Source organism: Pinus tabuliformis, chromosome 1_2 (assembly GCF_031772625.1).
Source record: "Pinus tabuliformis cultivar Carrire ecotype Pingquan chromosome 1_2, CPIR1, whole genome shotgun sequence".
In the NCBI taxonomy this organism is placed as follows: Eukaryota; Viridiplantae; Streptophyta; class Pinopsida; order Pinales; family Pinaceae; genus Pinus; species Pinus tabuliformis.
Window position 1 is genome coordinate 778,545,269 of NC_142298.1, and position 18,182 is coordinate 778,563,450.

Consider the following 18,182-nt stretch of genomic DNA (forward strand, 5'->3'; position numbering starts at 1 on the left):
TCAAGGATATTGAGCGGCATTTGGTGCTCAAGTACCGCAGCTGTCTACACATGTACATCTAGGACGAGATGGAGTTCCTGGACATTTCCTCGCTCAGCACGGCATATCGATACTCTGTAAAGATTGAGCAAAAGCTTAAACAGAAGAAGTGGGACTTTATAGCTGCGAATCCAAAGCAAGGAAAAGGTGCCCCCAAACCACACAACAAGGGACCAAGGCAGGGCAAGGCTACCTAGGATAACCCACCGAAGCCACAAGCAAAGAGAAACACCACAAAGATGAAGAAGGACATGGGAAAACGATGTGAGTTCCATAAGAGCTCCACCCACAATACGAGTGCCAGGCCAAGCAGTCAGTGGTGGCCCAGTTGAAGGCTTTTGAATCAGATGCAAGTTCCGATTCTGAATCAAAACCTAGTGAGGGGTTTGACAAAGGGAAGAAAATAATTGATGTGGAGCCCAGTGCCACCATGGCCACCACAAAGATCCAGAAAATTGAGCTTGAAGATTCAGAGGAGGGGGGACGCCTCTTGCACTCACAGATGTGGGTGAAGGGTTCTCTGCTGCAGTTCATTATGGACAGTGGGAGCCAAAACAACCTCATTTCAGAAGAAGTCGTGAAGCGGATGGGCCTAAAGACTATAGCACATCCACAGTTGTACACCATTGGCTGGCTTCACCAAGGATGAGATCTTCGCGTCAGCTAGCAGTGTCGCCTTCGCTATAGCATCAAGCCCTTCATGAATGAGGTATTGTGTGACATTTCTCCTCTTAAAGTTTCTGACGTATTGTTAGGACAACCATACTTGTGGAAGTGAGATGGTGTATATGAGTCTAGACCTCGCTCTGTGATTATTACTTTGGCTAATAAGTTGTACAGGATACCGGAGGTAGCCTCGCCTACCACCATCTCTTTGATCATTGCAAAGCAATGCAGTAAGATCATTTCCCACACTAGGAAATTCATTTTCCTTATGATTCGCCCCTAAGACAAGAGAAGGTTGTGGCTACAACTTCCAAGCACGGCTCCTTTGCACAACAACAACAAATGGACAAGGTCGTGGAGGAGTACAAGGACATTTTCGCCTCACCCATAGGGGCACCGTTGCACTGTCAGGTCAAGCACTCTATCGATCTGACCCTGGGCGCACCACTACCCAATGGACCGATTTATCAATGCTCTGTTATGGATAACGATGAGATCAAGAGGGAGATCCAGGAACTACTGTCTAAAGGGCACATCATGCCAAGCCCATCGCCCTATGGGAGCCTGATTGTACTGGTACAGAAGAAGGATGGGACCTAGAGACTTTGTATTGACTATCGGGTGCTGAACAAGATCACTGTCTGGAATAGGTACAAATCCTACGGATTGATGACCTTCTGGACGAGCTCAAGGGGGCCAAATATTTAGCAAGATTGACTTGAAGTCAAGTTATCACTAGGTGCCTATCGAACCCTCCGATGTGTGGAAGACTACCTTCAAATCCAAGGAGGGCCTTTTTGAATGGTTGGTCATGCCATTTGAATTGATGAATGCCCCTGCAACCTTCATGAGATTGATGGACGACATCTTGCGGCCCTTCACCAATGCATTCGTGGTGGTGTATCTAGATGACATTTTGATCTTCAGCCAGAGTTGGGAAGAACATCTCCACCATATTTGGCATGTCCTTCAAACCATTTGACAACCCAAGTTGTGTGCTAACTTGAGAAATGCACCTTTGGCCTGACCCAGGTTAAATACCTAGGGTAAATCATTGATGAGGAGGGTGTACATGTGGACCCATCCAAGATACAATTCATTCAAGATTGGCCAACCCCAACCACTCTAACAGAGCTTCATATCTTTTTGGGTCTTGCTAATTTCTATCATAGGTTCGTGTTGTGGTTCTCTCATATCTCTTGGCTTTTAAGTCAAGTCACCAAGGGTGGAGCAAAAGAAAAGTTATTTTTGTCGAAAATTCAGCAGCGAGCATTCTTCGTGTTGAAGACTTGCCTCTATTCTGCACCAGTGCTCACATTACCAGACCTACAACAACCATCTGAGATTGAGATAGATGCCTCTGACTATGCTATTAGGGAAATTCTTACTCAACATGGGCATCCAGTGGCTTACCATAGTGAGACACTTTCAAAAACAGTCTAAAAGTACCCCACTTATGACAAAGAAATGTATTCTATTGTGCAAGCCTGTCATCAATGGAAGTATTGCATTCTGGGGAAGGAAATGGTCATCAACACAGACGACTGGCCTCTACAATTCATACAGACACAAGGGAAGTTGCAGAACGATCGCCATCATAAATGGTCCACCTTTCTGCAACAGTTCCATTTGAACATTAAGTATAAGAAGGGCGGCACCAATAATGTCGCTGGTTGCCTCAGCAGACCACCGGTCATGGCGTTGATCACTATGCTTGACTCTTGTGGGCACAAGATATCACGGTGGCTACACGTTTACAAGAGCGATCCAAAATTCAGTAGCATATACTAGACACTCCTAGAAGGGAAGAAAGTTCCAAATTTTCACCTTCAGGATGCACCATTATGCCACTTGGGACACATATGTGTTCCTTCAAGTGAGCATGCCAAGATGATTTGGGAGGCACACTACAGTTGGGTCGCTGGACATTTCAGAGTAGAGAAAAAAGTGGCGGTATTGCAAAAGTATTTTTATTGGCTGAAACTTCATTAGGATTTTGGGAAGTACATTAGATCCTGCACCGCTTGTGCCATTGCCAAACCAACCATCAAGAAGAAATTCTTGTATACTCCTCTACCTACTCCTAACCGGCCTTGGGAATTTGTCTCCATGGATTATATGTCAGGCCTTCCTTCTACTAAGCATGGCAATGATTGCATTTTCATGGTCGTCGATGGATTCTCTAAGATGGCCATCATGGCATCCTACAATAAGAGTATCTTAGCAGAGGCCACTACTAAGATCTTCTTTGAGCAAGTGTGGGTACACTTTGGGATCCCATAGTCCATTATCTCATATCGGGACAGCAGATTCCTGAGTGCATTTTGGTCAAGTCTCTGGTCGATGCTGGATACAAAACTCACTAAGTCCATGACTTTCCATCCCCAAACTGATGGCCAAACAGAGGTTGTCAACAGAATGATCGTACACATTCTACGCATGTACAACTCGAAGCATCCACACACATGGGATGAAAGTCTCCCCTATGTCCAACACAGCTACAACAGATCTCTCCACAACTCAACAGGCCACAACCCCTTTCAGGTAGGGCTGGGATTTCAACCATTATTCCCCATTGATGTGGCCATACCATTTACAACCACTTAAGTAGATTCGGCTCACGTGCAGTCTGAAGTTGAAAGGGCTAATAGCTTCATTGAGCGCATTCAACACATCCACCAACAGGTCCATGATATATTGGACAGATCCAATGCTAAGTACAAGCAGCGCCATGATCAACATCGAGTGTTGCACAAGTTCCAGGTGGGCGACAAATTTTGGCTTCATTTGCAAAAAGAGTGCCTTGCTGGGACCCACCACAAGCTTTGCCCGCTCTGATATGGGCCATACACCATCACCAAGGCCGTCGGTGATAATGCCTTCGAGCTCAGCACCCCATCGTTCCTTGGTCTGCACCCAATGTTCAATGCCACCATTGTTGGACACATCTGACATTGCAGAATAGATCACACCAAAATAACTAAGCCCAGACTACATGGAACAGGCCACTACTGATCGGATCATGGACACACACATTGGGAGCACTCGCCAGCAGAAAATCCAACTATATCAGGTTGTCAAATTTGGCCAACTCCTTCACCAAGGCAAGTGGCTCAGCAGGGACCAAGTTCAGCAGAAGTTTCCCCATCTCATGGAGACACTCAATGCAATGGGGACCATTGCTTCCTAATGGGGGGGGAATGATCTAGGTGGATATTGGTGGCCACCCTTCTATTCCACTTGGACCGCCAATAGTGTCTCTTTCATTTTTTCGGTTTCCTCAATTATAGCACAGTTTGCTATTTTTGGCAGTTTTTCGGGTCCTGAACTTCTGGAGTCGTTTTGAGGCCCTAAACGATTTTTTTCAGGGAAAATGGAGAGCCCAGAAATGTACCAAATCGGCTTGCTGGTTTGCTTTTGGCCTTTTCTTCGAGATCTTCGAAACGAGATATTATGATAGCCAAACGGATATCGTATGCCAAAGTTATGACCCTAGGAAGTTGATGTACCAATTTACCCAAACGAGGCCCACAGTTTTGGCACTTCATCTCATAGGGTTAGGTTTTTGGTTGTTTAGGGTTTCCCATTGTTTCTCAATAATAAATAGGCCTTTGAGCCTCATTGTAACATAGTTCAGAGGCATGTAGCTGCCACATCTCTCCTCAGAGATAAGCTAACATCACCCAAGCTATCTTATTTCCATTCCGTTTGTAAGCATAGTTTAGTATTTTTCCATTAATGAAATGAAGTGTTTTTCTTCCGCATCTTTGTGTTTATGATTATATCTATAAGTTCTTGTGTTGTTGTTTAAATTCGGATTAGGTTGTTTCTTCAGACGTTTTTCTATCTTAATCTTAGAATTCTAAGGAAGAAAATATATATTTATTTTGTTATTTAATTCCTGAAAATACAATGTGTGCGTGCCTTTACGACAAATATCATGGAAGCAAAATTCGAGCCTACACGATCGAAGATTACTTAAAACCCTTATTTGTACTTGCACAACTAATCTAAAGCAGGAAATATTTCATATGGAAGCCTCAACCTTAAAAATATAGTTCTGTTTGTTTCCTAAGAAATCCTAGTAAAGACCATGGGCTACATTCATTGTCTACTTCAAGCTCAAGTGTTACTGAAATGAAGGATTCGAGGACATAGCTTGCCAATAATTTGAAGCCTAAGGTGTATTTTGGATTGCATGGTTGTGGTTGTTCTAAAGCCTCCTCAAAGGCCATTTCAGGCTATTTTGGAGCAACACACCTCCATATAAGCCAACAAATCCCTTTTGTGGTAGCTACCCCATCCGAGACAATTTTGGGGTAGTGAATTAATTCTAAGCCTCGTCTTGAGATAATAAAGCCCCTCTAGGGCTTATTTTTGTAGCACTGTGTTTCTGAGAGATTATTCATGAAAATAAAAGTATTTATGTGGTAGCACAAGTTCTTTAGGCCCAAATTAGGTTGTAGGCCAACTAAAGGAAGTAATAATCCACATCTAAGTCTTTGATCATACAACAACATCTCCTTGACAACTAGACAACAACTTTAGGCTAGCGTAGTGTCTAACCTTGATTAGTGAGGTAGATGTTGCTGAAGAAACAAAAAATAACCTTGTTGTTCTTGAGATACTTGTAGATATAGTAATATGTAGCTGCCTATAATCATGCACATTTAAACCCCCGGATGCGAGTGACAGTTTGACATGCAGCAACGAGCCACATGACAGCCATGGGCTGCTACGTGATAGCCCTTCGTCCTTAAATGCTCATAGCCGCCGGTTCCCATCAACCTATGCGGACTCTGTGCTAACTTAATGGCGTTGGGGGAGAGTGCTGTTAGCATGCGGGAGGTTTTAATGGCGGGTCTTTTCATTGGTAATGAGGGGCGGTTTAAGAAGGGAGGATGCCTGGAGACGGGAGATTATCATGGTTATAAGCTCAGGCAGAGGGATAATCCTCAATGCGCGGAGCAGAGGTTGGAATGTTGGGCAGCGAACCAGAATTTGGACGAGCTCCTTGCACTGGTACACAGTCTTTATAAGCTTATCTTTGTCAAGAGGCCGCTTCATCGTCGGACGTCGTCTGGCGGGGAAGGGAAAAAACGTTTGCTGGTGGTCATGGTGCGGGAGAGAATGCCTTGTCGCAGAGGAACTTGGCGTGGAGAATCCTCTCGCCCTCCAGCTGCTGACACGCACCATCACTGTTGCTGTTGCTATTGTCACCGGCGGATGGGAGCCAATCCTATCCAGCCCTGTCAATCTATGGAAGTCGGAGGCTCGAGCAGTGGGGAGCAAAAGCTACCTGCTTTTGGCTCTGTTATTTTTTCTTTGGGCAGGTCTGAGGACAATCCAGGCCTTAACGCCCACATCTCGGTGCTGTTCACTCGAACTGAGGAGGAGCATGCTGAAGACTCCTCTCTGGTCATGGCGGAGGACAATGCTGTGCTTGACAAAGGCAAACTCCCCATGGAGGTGCCGTCTTCTGAGGAGGAAGGGTCGGCAACCAGTCAAGGGAAACTGCCTCAGGCGGAGTCAGAGAAAGAGGAAAGCAATTCGGACCGCTCTATGGCCTCAGCCCCGCCTCAAGTTATGGAGAAGGCGGATTCGGTGCATAACCTGGCAGCAATGGATGTGGAGTCGGAGGAATAACTTCGGAGGGTGGTTCTGTGTTTTGGTCTTCTGCACTCTTGTCGAGCTTCGGGGTAAGCATAATTGCGTTTTTTTCTGTGTCACACAGAGGACAGTGTTTATGTTATGTCTGGATCAGTTTGCGGTTTATACTATGGCAGTGGGGACATATACTACTGTGGGGCGCAACTCCTGTGGGATTGCATGGTTTTTTTCTGTAAGTTCCAGTTTTTTTGTCTTAACGTTTCATAGTTGGATTGGGCCGGAGGTCAGTTTTGGTTCGCCCCTGCGTGGGTTGTTTTGTGAAAGTCTTAGTATTCTGTTGCAATATCTTAAGGCCCAACAGGGCAGTTGTAAATGTTTGAAAATGCACCCATGTGCCGCAGTTAGCCTTGGGCTGCCAGACACCTTGCTTGTATAATTTTTATGTACATATTAATACAATAGTAGTTAAGTTTTCCGAGAAAAAAAAATCATGCACATTTAAACATTAAATCATTTCCAGTATATAACATATTTATTAAAAAACAAATAGTAAATGTAAGTTAAATGCTAGTGAGGTAATGTTAGCATTATTTCACTTCGAAAAAATGTAAATTAAAAATATTCTTATATCCTAAGATACTAAAGCATCTTACCTTGTGAAGAGGCCAAATAAGATGATGATTACAAAACTTTGCAAAATGAAATACCAATTCAAAAAATAATGAAAAATAAAGAAACCTCGATTGAAAGCAAAAAGACATTCATTGATATTCATACCTAGTAATATAGGCTAAGAAACTATTACTATATTCCTTGTAACCCCGATGGGGCGGGAACTAATAAGATGAAAAATTTGTATTCTCTCATAATAACAAAGTACTATCCATATATTCGTTCAATGAGGAAAAGCTTCAACATGTCGAAATATATAATGCAAGTTGTAAATAAGATGGATGATTTCATTTTCAAATATGTTTCCCATTATAACGAACCTTAATGAACAAAATGACCTTATGCAAGATATTTTTGAATAACAACATGATAATGATCTGTATATTTATTTAACTCATAGATAATTATAAAATTTGTCTAAAAACTTATGTATAAAAAAGGGGTAAATAATGCTAACAATAATGTTTCAATCAAATGTTTCATTTGTTTGTTTGTTTTTTAACTATGACATAAAACATTATAGCAAAAAACAATAACTATAATTATTATTTTTAAATCATTTATTTATTTCATTATATTATTAATGATATTTTAATTTATATATTGTAAACGTTTTAAATTATATTTTTTTTTGTCGATCAAGAAAATTTCATTAAATTATCAAGGAGAAACAATGTATATTACGGAGGTCTTCTACTCTCCCCGCTTCACTTTGACTGGATTTGTTAGATAGGAGAGAAATGAAAAAAATAATGCGTCCATTTCTTACATGTATTCCAAAGACATAATGGCCATATTACCAAAAACACATACAAAACCAGAAAACATCCTATGATTTTCATATCAGGGAGGAGGATTCAAAGCTTGACTGCCCAGGGTTGATGGAGGGACATGCCTTTCATGAACATGCTATTCAATATGTGCCAGATGTGCCTCAATCTCGTCCATCCACTGATTGTTGTGATGCTAGATATGTCCCACAGAAGCCAGTTGCTCCAGAATTTGTTCCTTGTTGTATTGAAGATCATTTATATAGGCTATGATCTCATTTCAGTTGTCATACCTTTATTCGCACATGATGTTTGAGTTTGCTCGAATATCCCACAGCTAATCGACTATCATTGCAAGCAAGGGAGGTTTCTATACTCGTCCTGGAGAAGTTGGTAGACAATGCACAAGGAATTTACAAAAATGGGGTCACACCCCTGTTCCAAATCTTCCATTTAACTACCCCAATCACATGAATATCATTTTTCTCAGGCACACCCCTTCTAGAGGACTTGAGGAAGGATGACCCCCCAATGCTATCTCCCTGGGCCCTAGAGAAATTACAAGCTTAAGAAAAATACCTCCGCAAGAGAAGAGACAAACCTAGAGAACCAGATAATGACAGAATCCACAACACAAAACATAATTGAAATAGAGTGAAACTTTCCCACTTATCAAAAGACTTTCACCAGCTTGGCCCATTTCTATCCAACCCTGACCTAGACACACACTACTAAATTGAAACATCAAATGCCTTGTAAACACTAGAACTTTGACCACTCCTAGCTACATATCACATCAAAAATCCATAGGACACCATCTCACATAGGCCATCCACCATAGGACCAAGGTGTTGATATCCACGGCTCACATTGTCCCAAGAACCACATATCTAAAGAATTTACATGAATAACTAAAATGGGGAAAAATGTTTGAGTTACTTGAGAGGTGATGATATCCCATTCCCTAATTGTTGTAGCAACGTTATTATGGGGTCTCTAGGCTAGTCACTTGTTGGCTAAGTCGGGGCCAAAATCCTAAATACCAGACAAAGCCAACCCCTAATTGTTCACTGAATGTCGAGACCCTAATTTGGCTCTTTATAGAGGCCCCCTGAATGAACCTAGTAGGTACTACCTTCTAACGTCCACCTTTTCTTCTCCCAAATGATGCTTCTGCTCACCAAAGCCATCGTTGGGGGAATAAAAACTAATGTTATATCTAGAACTTTCACCTGCAGGCCACCTAACCTTTCATACTTACCATGATATATCTTCATTACTCCCACATGGGAGGGATAATATTTCCCTAAGTCAACGTACTTCCTAGGTCTCTCAACCCCAGTGGGGAATTAAATTATATTATTGATGATTAAACTAGGAATTCATTTTTAATTATTTTCATATATATATATATATATATATATATATATATATATATATATATATATATATATATATATATATATATATATATATATATATATATATATATATATATATATATATATATATATATAGATATAGATAACGAGTGAAGAAAATTTAATATAAAAAAAATTAACATTTTAGTAAAAATAATAAAATAATAATTATCATTTTTTCTTTTATATCCAAAGGAATCCGTTATTCGAACAATCCCATGCTCACATGACACAAGGTTGATTCCAACAACTATCACTATAACCTTTGGGGTTGTGACCTATCATCCTCTCCATAAATTGGGTTATGTTTGGGGAATTGAACCTGCAATCTCTTGCTCATAAGACTTCAGTTTCATAGTAATGGCCATGTGAGCTACACCCAAAGGACATAATAGTTATAATTTTTCTTTTATAAGTCTAAGTGCTTCTACTAGTTCAAGAAAATATTACATCATTAGTTATAGCTCCACAAAATTCTTCCTGCCTCACCCCTATTGGATTTATTTTCAATAGAAAGTTACCAAAACATAAAGCAAAAGTATAGTACATCCAAAACATCTAAGAAATAGAAGGACCAATAAGACTACTGGAAAGATAAGACCAAGAAACAAACAATTATCATCAAGGGTATCAAGAGTTAATAAGATTTGTGTTCTCTAATACAGTATTAGGAAAGGAGGGTGGGTTGAAAGATAAACGAACATGATTCTCCATATGTGCAAGTCATGTTTCCATCATTTCCACTTTATCCAAAAATCCTTTCTCCATTCACACTAGAGTATCCAGAATATATTGCATTCACCACTGATGACTTTGTAGCACATTCATGAACTCAATTATTGAATTCATATCTTCATGTTGATCATGGTTCAAATCCTTTAAAAGGGTTGTAGTTTTCTTGAGATGATTGTTAAAAATATCCAAGGCGGCAGGAAATTTGACTTAACCTAGAGACGACGCAAGGTCAGGGTTCATTGTTTCACCCAGGTCTTTCTCCCCCACTTCTTGGCCATCCAATAGGTCTGTCTTACCCACTCCTCTCCTCACACAACCCCATTGACAAGGAATAGCTCACTTCCCGAAAGGCTTGCACAACTAATTTTCCATCACCCAGATTAAGGGCTCACAGTACCGTTGAAAGATCAATGCAAGTGAAGATGGCCCAAACCACAGGATTAGAGTAAACTTTCAAGCTAACACCGGTGTCAACCAAGGACTGGTTGGAGGTTACCACAAGCTATCCACATTGGCAACCTTCTATCCCTGAATCCCAAATGAGATGTATCAGGGCTAGTAATTCTCCTCCATCGTCACGCCATCTATCTTGTTCAATTGTGATCCCAAGAACATGCCATCAAATTGTACCAGATCCCACCACTTCCTACTTACCCACAACACAATGAGATATCGCCCTGGCCCATCTCATACCAAGCAAAAACATTCTAGACTAGTAATCAAAACCACTATTGTACCAAAGCATGATGGCTCCAATTGATATTAGGATAACCATTAAATAACCCATGGACTGCTTATTTCGTTCTAACTCCTCCACACAATTTTGCATGTGAAGTTGATTCCACGTCACATGAACGTTAAATGTCATGGGTCTCGTCTAGGTGGTTGGCATCCACCTCCACCCCTGTATCCATTGTAACTTGCACTCCTAGTATTCAGGATATAATTATGGACATTTAAAGAGAAATAAAGAATTTTAATTTTATGTTTTAATCATATTTTCAACTTATGTGTTTTTAATGATATTATTCAAATTTTAATTGTACCTAGTCTTTGGATGTCAAAATTAAATTCTCAATCCAAGAGTACCAATTTGACATAATTTTGATAAATTTATAATGAGGTGAAAAAAACATCCACACTGTCTAAATAAATGAGATAAATAGAAAATGAAATTTCACATATTTATAATTTGTTTTATTTGAAGTTTATATAATGTATATAGAGTGAATGATCAATATTTCTTTAAACATATAAAGAAATAATTTATTAAAGTATTTATTTTTTATCATTTAAACCTATTTACCAGTTTCATTAACATCATTATATAAATATCATTAAATTGTTTCTATTAGTCATGTATATGTATATATATATATATATATGTATATATATATATATATATATATATATATATATATATATATATATATATATATATATATATATATATAATTTATATTTTACTATAGTAAATATTTCTATTGTATTTCTGGTTTCACCTTGACTATGAGGAAAACATTTTCAATACCGTGTTGAATTTTTAGATAAATATTGTGACTTACACTTTACTCTTTGAGGATATTAGATATTGTTGATCGTGATGTTATTGGTTGATATTGATTATTTGATGTTTCTTATCATGTATATGTTGTGATGACTAATGTTTATGATAAGATGTTACTAACAATTGTTTGAGTGTGGTAGGAGACAACAATGATGCATAGGTGTGTGAGGGGATAGTGATTCTAATTGGGTTATTGAGTACAACTGATATTAAAAGTTAAATTTATCAATATTGTGTGTGTGTGTGTCTATATATATATATATTGGATGTAGGAAGAAGTTATGTGATTGCTAAATGATTCACATATGGGTTATGGGGATGTATAGAGCGCATTAAAATTTCTTTTCAGGGGTGGAGGGTAGCATTTTTTACTTCACTCGCTAACACTCCAACCATGTCTTGGGTTGGAAGGTTGTGAATCATCATCTTGATGTTACGTGATGTTGTGACGGTTGGATTGTATATTTAGTCACTCATAAGGTTTCATTGAGGACCATGCATGAAGGAATACCCTTTGATTCTAAGTGACCATTAGCATCCTAAAAAATAACATCCTACAAATTGTCTCCATTGTCATATATATGTTCCCATCAATTAGTCATGAATACTTAAAGGGAAAGTGTTGTCGCACCCTTAGACCTGCAACGATATTTCTTGAAGTGAGAAGTCAACCTAGAACCATTGGTATTGGGAAACATAAGGATACTTGAGGGGAAAGAATTTGGCACCCTTGGAACTATGGGAATCATTCTTAAAGGGCATAATGGATTTGACAGCCTTATCATTTGTAAAACGAAGGATACTTGAAGGGAAAGCGTTATGGAACACATAGAACTATGGGAAGAGTTCTTCAAGAGCAGGATAAACTAGGAGCTCTCGATATTATGAAGAAGAAATATACTTGAATTGAAAGTGTGTTGAAAAATGTCAAGACTTTACAAAAGCACCTAAGTTAAAGAGTTCACGTGAAAGTGAATTCTATTTGAAAATTAGAAAAAACTTAGAAATGGGGATTATTGAGGTTGGAATTAAATCAAATATTTAAAAAATGAAGTGACAAAATCCTATCTTGATGAAGTATCCTAGTTATCCTAAAACATGTGGGGAGAGTATACTAAATTGGAAATAACAATAACAAAATGTTTAGTTATAATAACTCTTAATGGGGACTAAGCATGAAGATAAAAATGGTCAATAGATAAATTAAAAAAAATGGCATTGAAGAGAAACCTTCATGTGAGAAAACATAGAATTGAGATTAAGAGAAAACTAAGAAAATAAAATAATAAATAGAGCATATTAAAAGAAAATAAAAAATAAAAGAAGATACATGAAATAATAAATAATAGAAGTTAGAGGAAAATAATAAATATAAAGAATTAAAAATAATAATAAAATAAAGGAAGTTACAAGAAAGTAATTAAGAAATATGAAGATTAGAAAAATAATAATAAATACAGGAAGATAAAAGTAATTAAAAAAATAAAGGAAGTTAGAAGAAAATAGTAAAAAAAATAGAAATTTTAAAAAATAATAATTAATAAGGGATGTTAAAAGAAATAACAAACCAAGAGGGCTAGAAGAACAATAATCAAATAAGGATGTCTAAAGGAAATAGTACAATAAAGATGGATAAAAGAAATAATAAAATAAGGGTGACTTATAATAATAATAAAATAATAAAATAAGATAAATTTGGAATAATAGTTAAAAGGAAAATGAAAATTTAAAACCAAGTTATGAAAGGATTATCTTAAGTACTATATGTTGAATGGGTGTTTTAATGTTGAACTATTTTCTTTGTTAGTGTATAAACCTTATTTTGAGTTTAGTGTGTGCAGAGTGTTTTAATTTAAGTGGGAACTTCTTGGGCTAGACAACCCACCTCTACATTGCTACTTATCCATCATTCTTATAGCGAAATTATAAGTGGGGTTGCTACTTATCCATCATTCTTGTAGCCCCATTACAACTCAGCGGTATGTAGGGAAGAAGTGTACTAAAGGAGTAGATTGAGAGATTAATTGGTGAGTCAATTACATTCAACAAAGCTTATGCAATGATGGTAGCAATTTCAGATCTACATCAAACTAACTCAACCCAACTTAAAATTCTTTAGTCAAATCCTTAGATGATAGCAAATATATTTACTTCCATTAATATATTCCTTATATTAATATTTGATATTTATATGAGTAATTTAACTATTTAATACTGATAATAAATTTCATGAGTTAATTGAGTGATGATACTATCAAAAATTGTAGATTCAATATATGGTAAACAATAACACATGTTTTTAGTTTTCCTATGTTAAAAGTGTAAGAGTCAATTGGATACAGGTAGTACATTCATTTTGTGGATTTTTCTTTTAAAAAATTGTGATTTTTTAATAAAAAATTTAAGCCATAAAAAAGATTAACCATGTTTTATTATTATAAATATTTTTGTTTCTATCCAATTTCATATAATATTTTTCATAAAATTTAAAATAAATGAATCTTTTTGAAAAAATAGATAAGAATAAAGAAAATAAAAAGTTAACATATATAAAAATATTATTTTTATATAAAACAATTATTGTATATAATTTGTGGTATTTATAAATATAAAAATAAAAATAAAAAATAATACCATACAACTTTATTTCCAAAAAAAAATATAACAAACTTTATGAATTATCTATTGAGATGAGAGAATTAAAAAACTAATTCTTTGATGTTAACCTATTTATATAATATTAAAATGAAACATTTAAAAAAAAAAAAATTATAACACACTTTGTGAGCTATCTATTTACATGAAAAAATTAATAAATTAATTCTTTAATGTTAACGTATTTCTATAATATTTCTATAATATTACCATGAAATAAACAAAAAAAAATAAAAATAAAGAAATACATTCAATTATTTGAAAAAAAAAAACCATAAAACTACATATTCATATATCATATTTTGTATGAAATTGTAAATTAAAACACCGCAACTATTCGTTCATATATAATATTCGGTACGAAATTGTAAATTAAACACCCCCATCGTTGTCCTAGAAATAGTGCAAAGCCTAATTATCTTTTATCTTTTTAAAGTTCTTATAGTATAGTAGTATGAATCTTATATCCAAATAAAGTAAGAAATTCTCCACCCACATCTTCATATATATATAATTGCATCCGCACACCATATTATTGGCTTATTCCGATTAAAACAAGAATGACTATAAACTATATTAACTACAAGAATAAATCCTACATATTAAATATTAACACTCCTGAAAGCCTGATTTCTCACATTTTTCACTAGGGACCTTCGTTATCTGGTGAGGCAAGACGGGAAGCGATGGCAGAATGATACATAGCGTCATGAAACGTAGAAGTATCTCGAAGGTTTTTCCTCAATAGTTTTGCCTTCTCTGGAGTCAAGCGTCCCCCTAGAGACTTGGAACGCTTAGGTTGAACTTCCTCCATTCCTTTTTTATCATCATTTGAACCCTTATCAATGGCTTTGCCTTTTGTTTCCGATCCCTTTATGTCGTCGTTTGCCCATAGCTCCTGATCAGGCTGGGACCAGCCAAAGAGAGGTAGCCACCATTTCATGTCACATCTCTCGTCAATATGTGAAAGCGAAATAACATCATCTCCTCTTCCTCTTCTCTTTGCCCCCACATCCTCATTGTCTGAACAAACTGATCCATTATTGCTCTTCTTGGAGGATCTGCATTCCCATACGGAAATCCTGACAGAAGAGCCACCTCCAACTTTGGGGGAAAGAAACTTCTCACCACAGCAGAGAGCCGTTTTCTCAGAGAAGGGCCCGCACTCCAGAATTCCACATGAAATAACAGCCATTAAAGCAAACCAGGCCAAATAGCAAAAAATCAAGCTAGAAAATAAATTACTCAGTCCAATGAAGGCTGGCAATCTCGCTCTATAAACCAGGTGGTATAGTAGTGAAAATGAGAGAAACTAAATTACTCGGTGCAAATGGCACAACAATCAATAAAACCATGTATGCAGGACTTCTATTTATATACCTAGAATGTGCGGTGATACTTTTATGATTCCCCTAATATATACTTAAAATATCTGCCCATAACTTTCATAATTTTCAATGCAGGAAGTTTACAGGAAGCTGAGGATCCCAGCCGGTTTAGTTGAACAGTATATGACAGCGCGTTGAAACACGTGTAAGAAAAGGTTTGTCGTTAGGCTGAGAATTCTCACATGAGTACTACATTGGTTCACGAGGCGACTTAACAACCGTATAAAATCATTTATTCTCTGGATGGACAAAAAGTAAATTTTCAATTTAATTTAGATGGACAAAAAATTTAAAGGTTATTGACGTATTGACGTACGTTCATGGAATGAGAGTTCGGGATTCGTATATTGAATATAGACTAAATGCATTGTTCTCATTCCGTGAATGTATTATCAGTATACAAATGGTCAACTATGAATGGAAAAACGACAAGAGATGCTCTACCGCCAAATAGTGCTTCATTATAGAAATGATGGACCGACTGAAGAGTTGTTAGATTGTCACACTCTGAGACACAGAATTTCATTTGGAATATTCGAAAATATTTTTATACATATAGGATAGGATGGAATATTTGAATATACGTTCTTGGTAAGCTGTTAGGTACGTTCTTGCAAAAATTCATATGAGTATCTTTTCTTGGGATGTGTGTATTATTGGTGTATATTCTAGAAAAGAAGATTATATTTATGATTCAAGGGTATTATATTTTTTGGGGGTTAATTTTAGTATTTGATAACAGTACGTTAATAATGTTCTCAAACATTTTGTTAAATGTTGAATTGATTTAAATCATGAAAAATAAGATATGTGTATTATTGGGGTATATCTATCTGGAAAAGAAGATTATATTTATGATTTAAGGATATTATATTTTTTGGGGGGTTAATTTTACTATTTAATAATATTACGTTAATAACATTCTCAAATATTTTGTTAATTTTGAATTGATTTAAATTATGAAAAATAAAATTTTAAATTAATAAAATTTTAATTTTTAATAAAATAAATTAATATATATATGTGACATTTCAATTTTTGGTTTATAATTTTTGAAGACGTTATTAAGGGTAGTTGTAATAATGAGTATGGAGAGTCACATAAGGAGGGATTTTTTCATTTGGTCATTAAATTGGTTAATGTGAGATTCATTAATCATTGTTAAAGTTAAAAGAATGAAATAAGACAATCAATGTTGCAACAAGAGGTAATTTATAAAGATTAGTAGGGAGGGAAGTTTATAGTACCTCTTGTTATTTGAGATAAATCTAGGTCAATAGTTATGTTTTAAATGATTGGATGACCAGTGAACAATTTTATAAACAGGTGTTTCAAACTTAGATAGATTTCCAAGTAAAATAGAAGGTTGTTCTTTAACTACACATAGTTAATTTGATTTTAATAGGGTGGAAAAGTAGAGCGTGGAGAATTATAATTGATTTGATATTCAAAATTAATACTTAACCAATTATAAGAAGAAATTAAGAAAACAGTGTTTACTTAATCAACAAAATATAATAAAATTGTTATAGTGATCTGATGTAATTTATATTTAAAAAGGAGCTTACAATAACAAACAATTCTGTAAATTATAATGTAATTTATATTTAAAGAGGAACTTATAATAACAAACAATTCTGTAAGTTATTCTCTTATTTAAAATCACAACTTCACAGAGGATTCAAAATGAGACTGAAACTTAGTTAAATTTTGAATCAGATAACTACAAAAGAATTAATTTATATGAAGAAAACATAATGAATACACAAGATGAAATAAAACTCACTAAGAAACAGACCATATGAGGTAAATACAAAATCTTTTATTATTCCAAAAAAAATTCTCCAAATTAGTACAAATCTGCTTGATAGCTTTTTTAAGGGTTCAACCCATAATAACTCAAAGGAGGAGTTATTTATACAAAATTTTCCAAAAGATCCACAATTTGTTTGGAATAGCATACCAAAATACTACAAAATTAAAAAATAGATCAATATAATAGGAACCGAGAAATCATTGAAAAGGTGGTTCTCTCCTTTGGGAATTTTCTGATGATCTGGCCTAAAAATACTGATGAGCTGCCATGCTCTTAGAATAAAAACTACTAAATTGTTTCACACAATTGATCCCATCTTTTCTCACTTGAGATTTCCACATTCACCATCTTTCTAAATGCTTCATCTACTTCAATATACCTCTCAAAGAGGTAATCTGGCTTGCTGAGGAATAGATGTTTAATTTCATGCATGATGGTTAAATCAAACTCCAAGGCTTCTAGAAAGGCCTTCCCTGTTATCTATCCTTTGACTCCGGCAAATTTAGTTCGGTCCACTGCAATAACATGCAATTCCTTGCAATAATCCTTTAATTTGATCAATTTATCATTCAGGCCTACCAATCTTGGTAGTTCTTTCTGATTCAAGGTATTAAATTTTGAATGAAATATTTTGACAATAATATCCAGAGATTGACATTTAGTTTCTAATTGGTTGATCAAACTCCTCTTTTGTAATATCTTATTAATTTCTAAGATGGTAGTTGTTCTGTCAAAGATGTTTATTTCTTCTAATTCTTCTTTGTTTTTGAATTTAGAACTTTGATCATATATGTGGCTTCTGTTGGCTTGGTATTCAAGGCTATTTTATGTTCTTATATCACT

At 35.9% G+C, this 18,182-nt stretch overlaps 1 protein-coding gene across 1 annotated transcript; it reads right to left on the bottom strand.

Moving 5' to 3' along the window:
• Positions 1–14,634: 14,634 nt before the first annotated feature.
• On the bottom strand, positions 14,635–15,464 carry LOC149208174 (uncharacterized). The gene has a single exon (XM_089394024.1). It carries the CDS (start codon positions 15,328–15,330, stop codon positions 14,782–14,784), a length of 549 nt encoding a protein of 182 aa, XP_089250150.1. The 5' UTR covers positions 15,331–15,464; the 3' UTR covers positions 14,635–14,781.
• Positions 15,465–18,182: the final 2,718 nt, after the last annotated feature.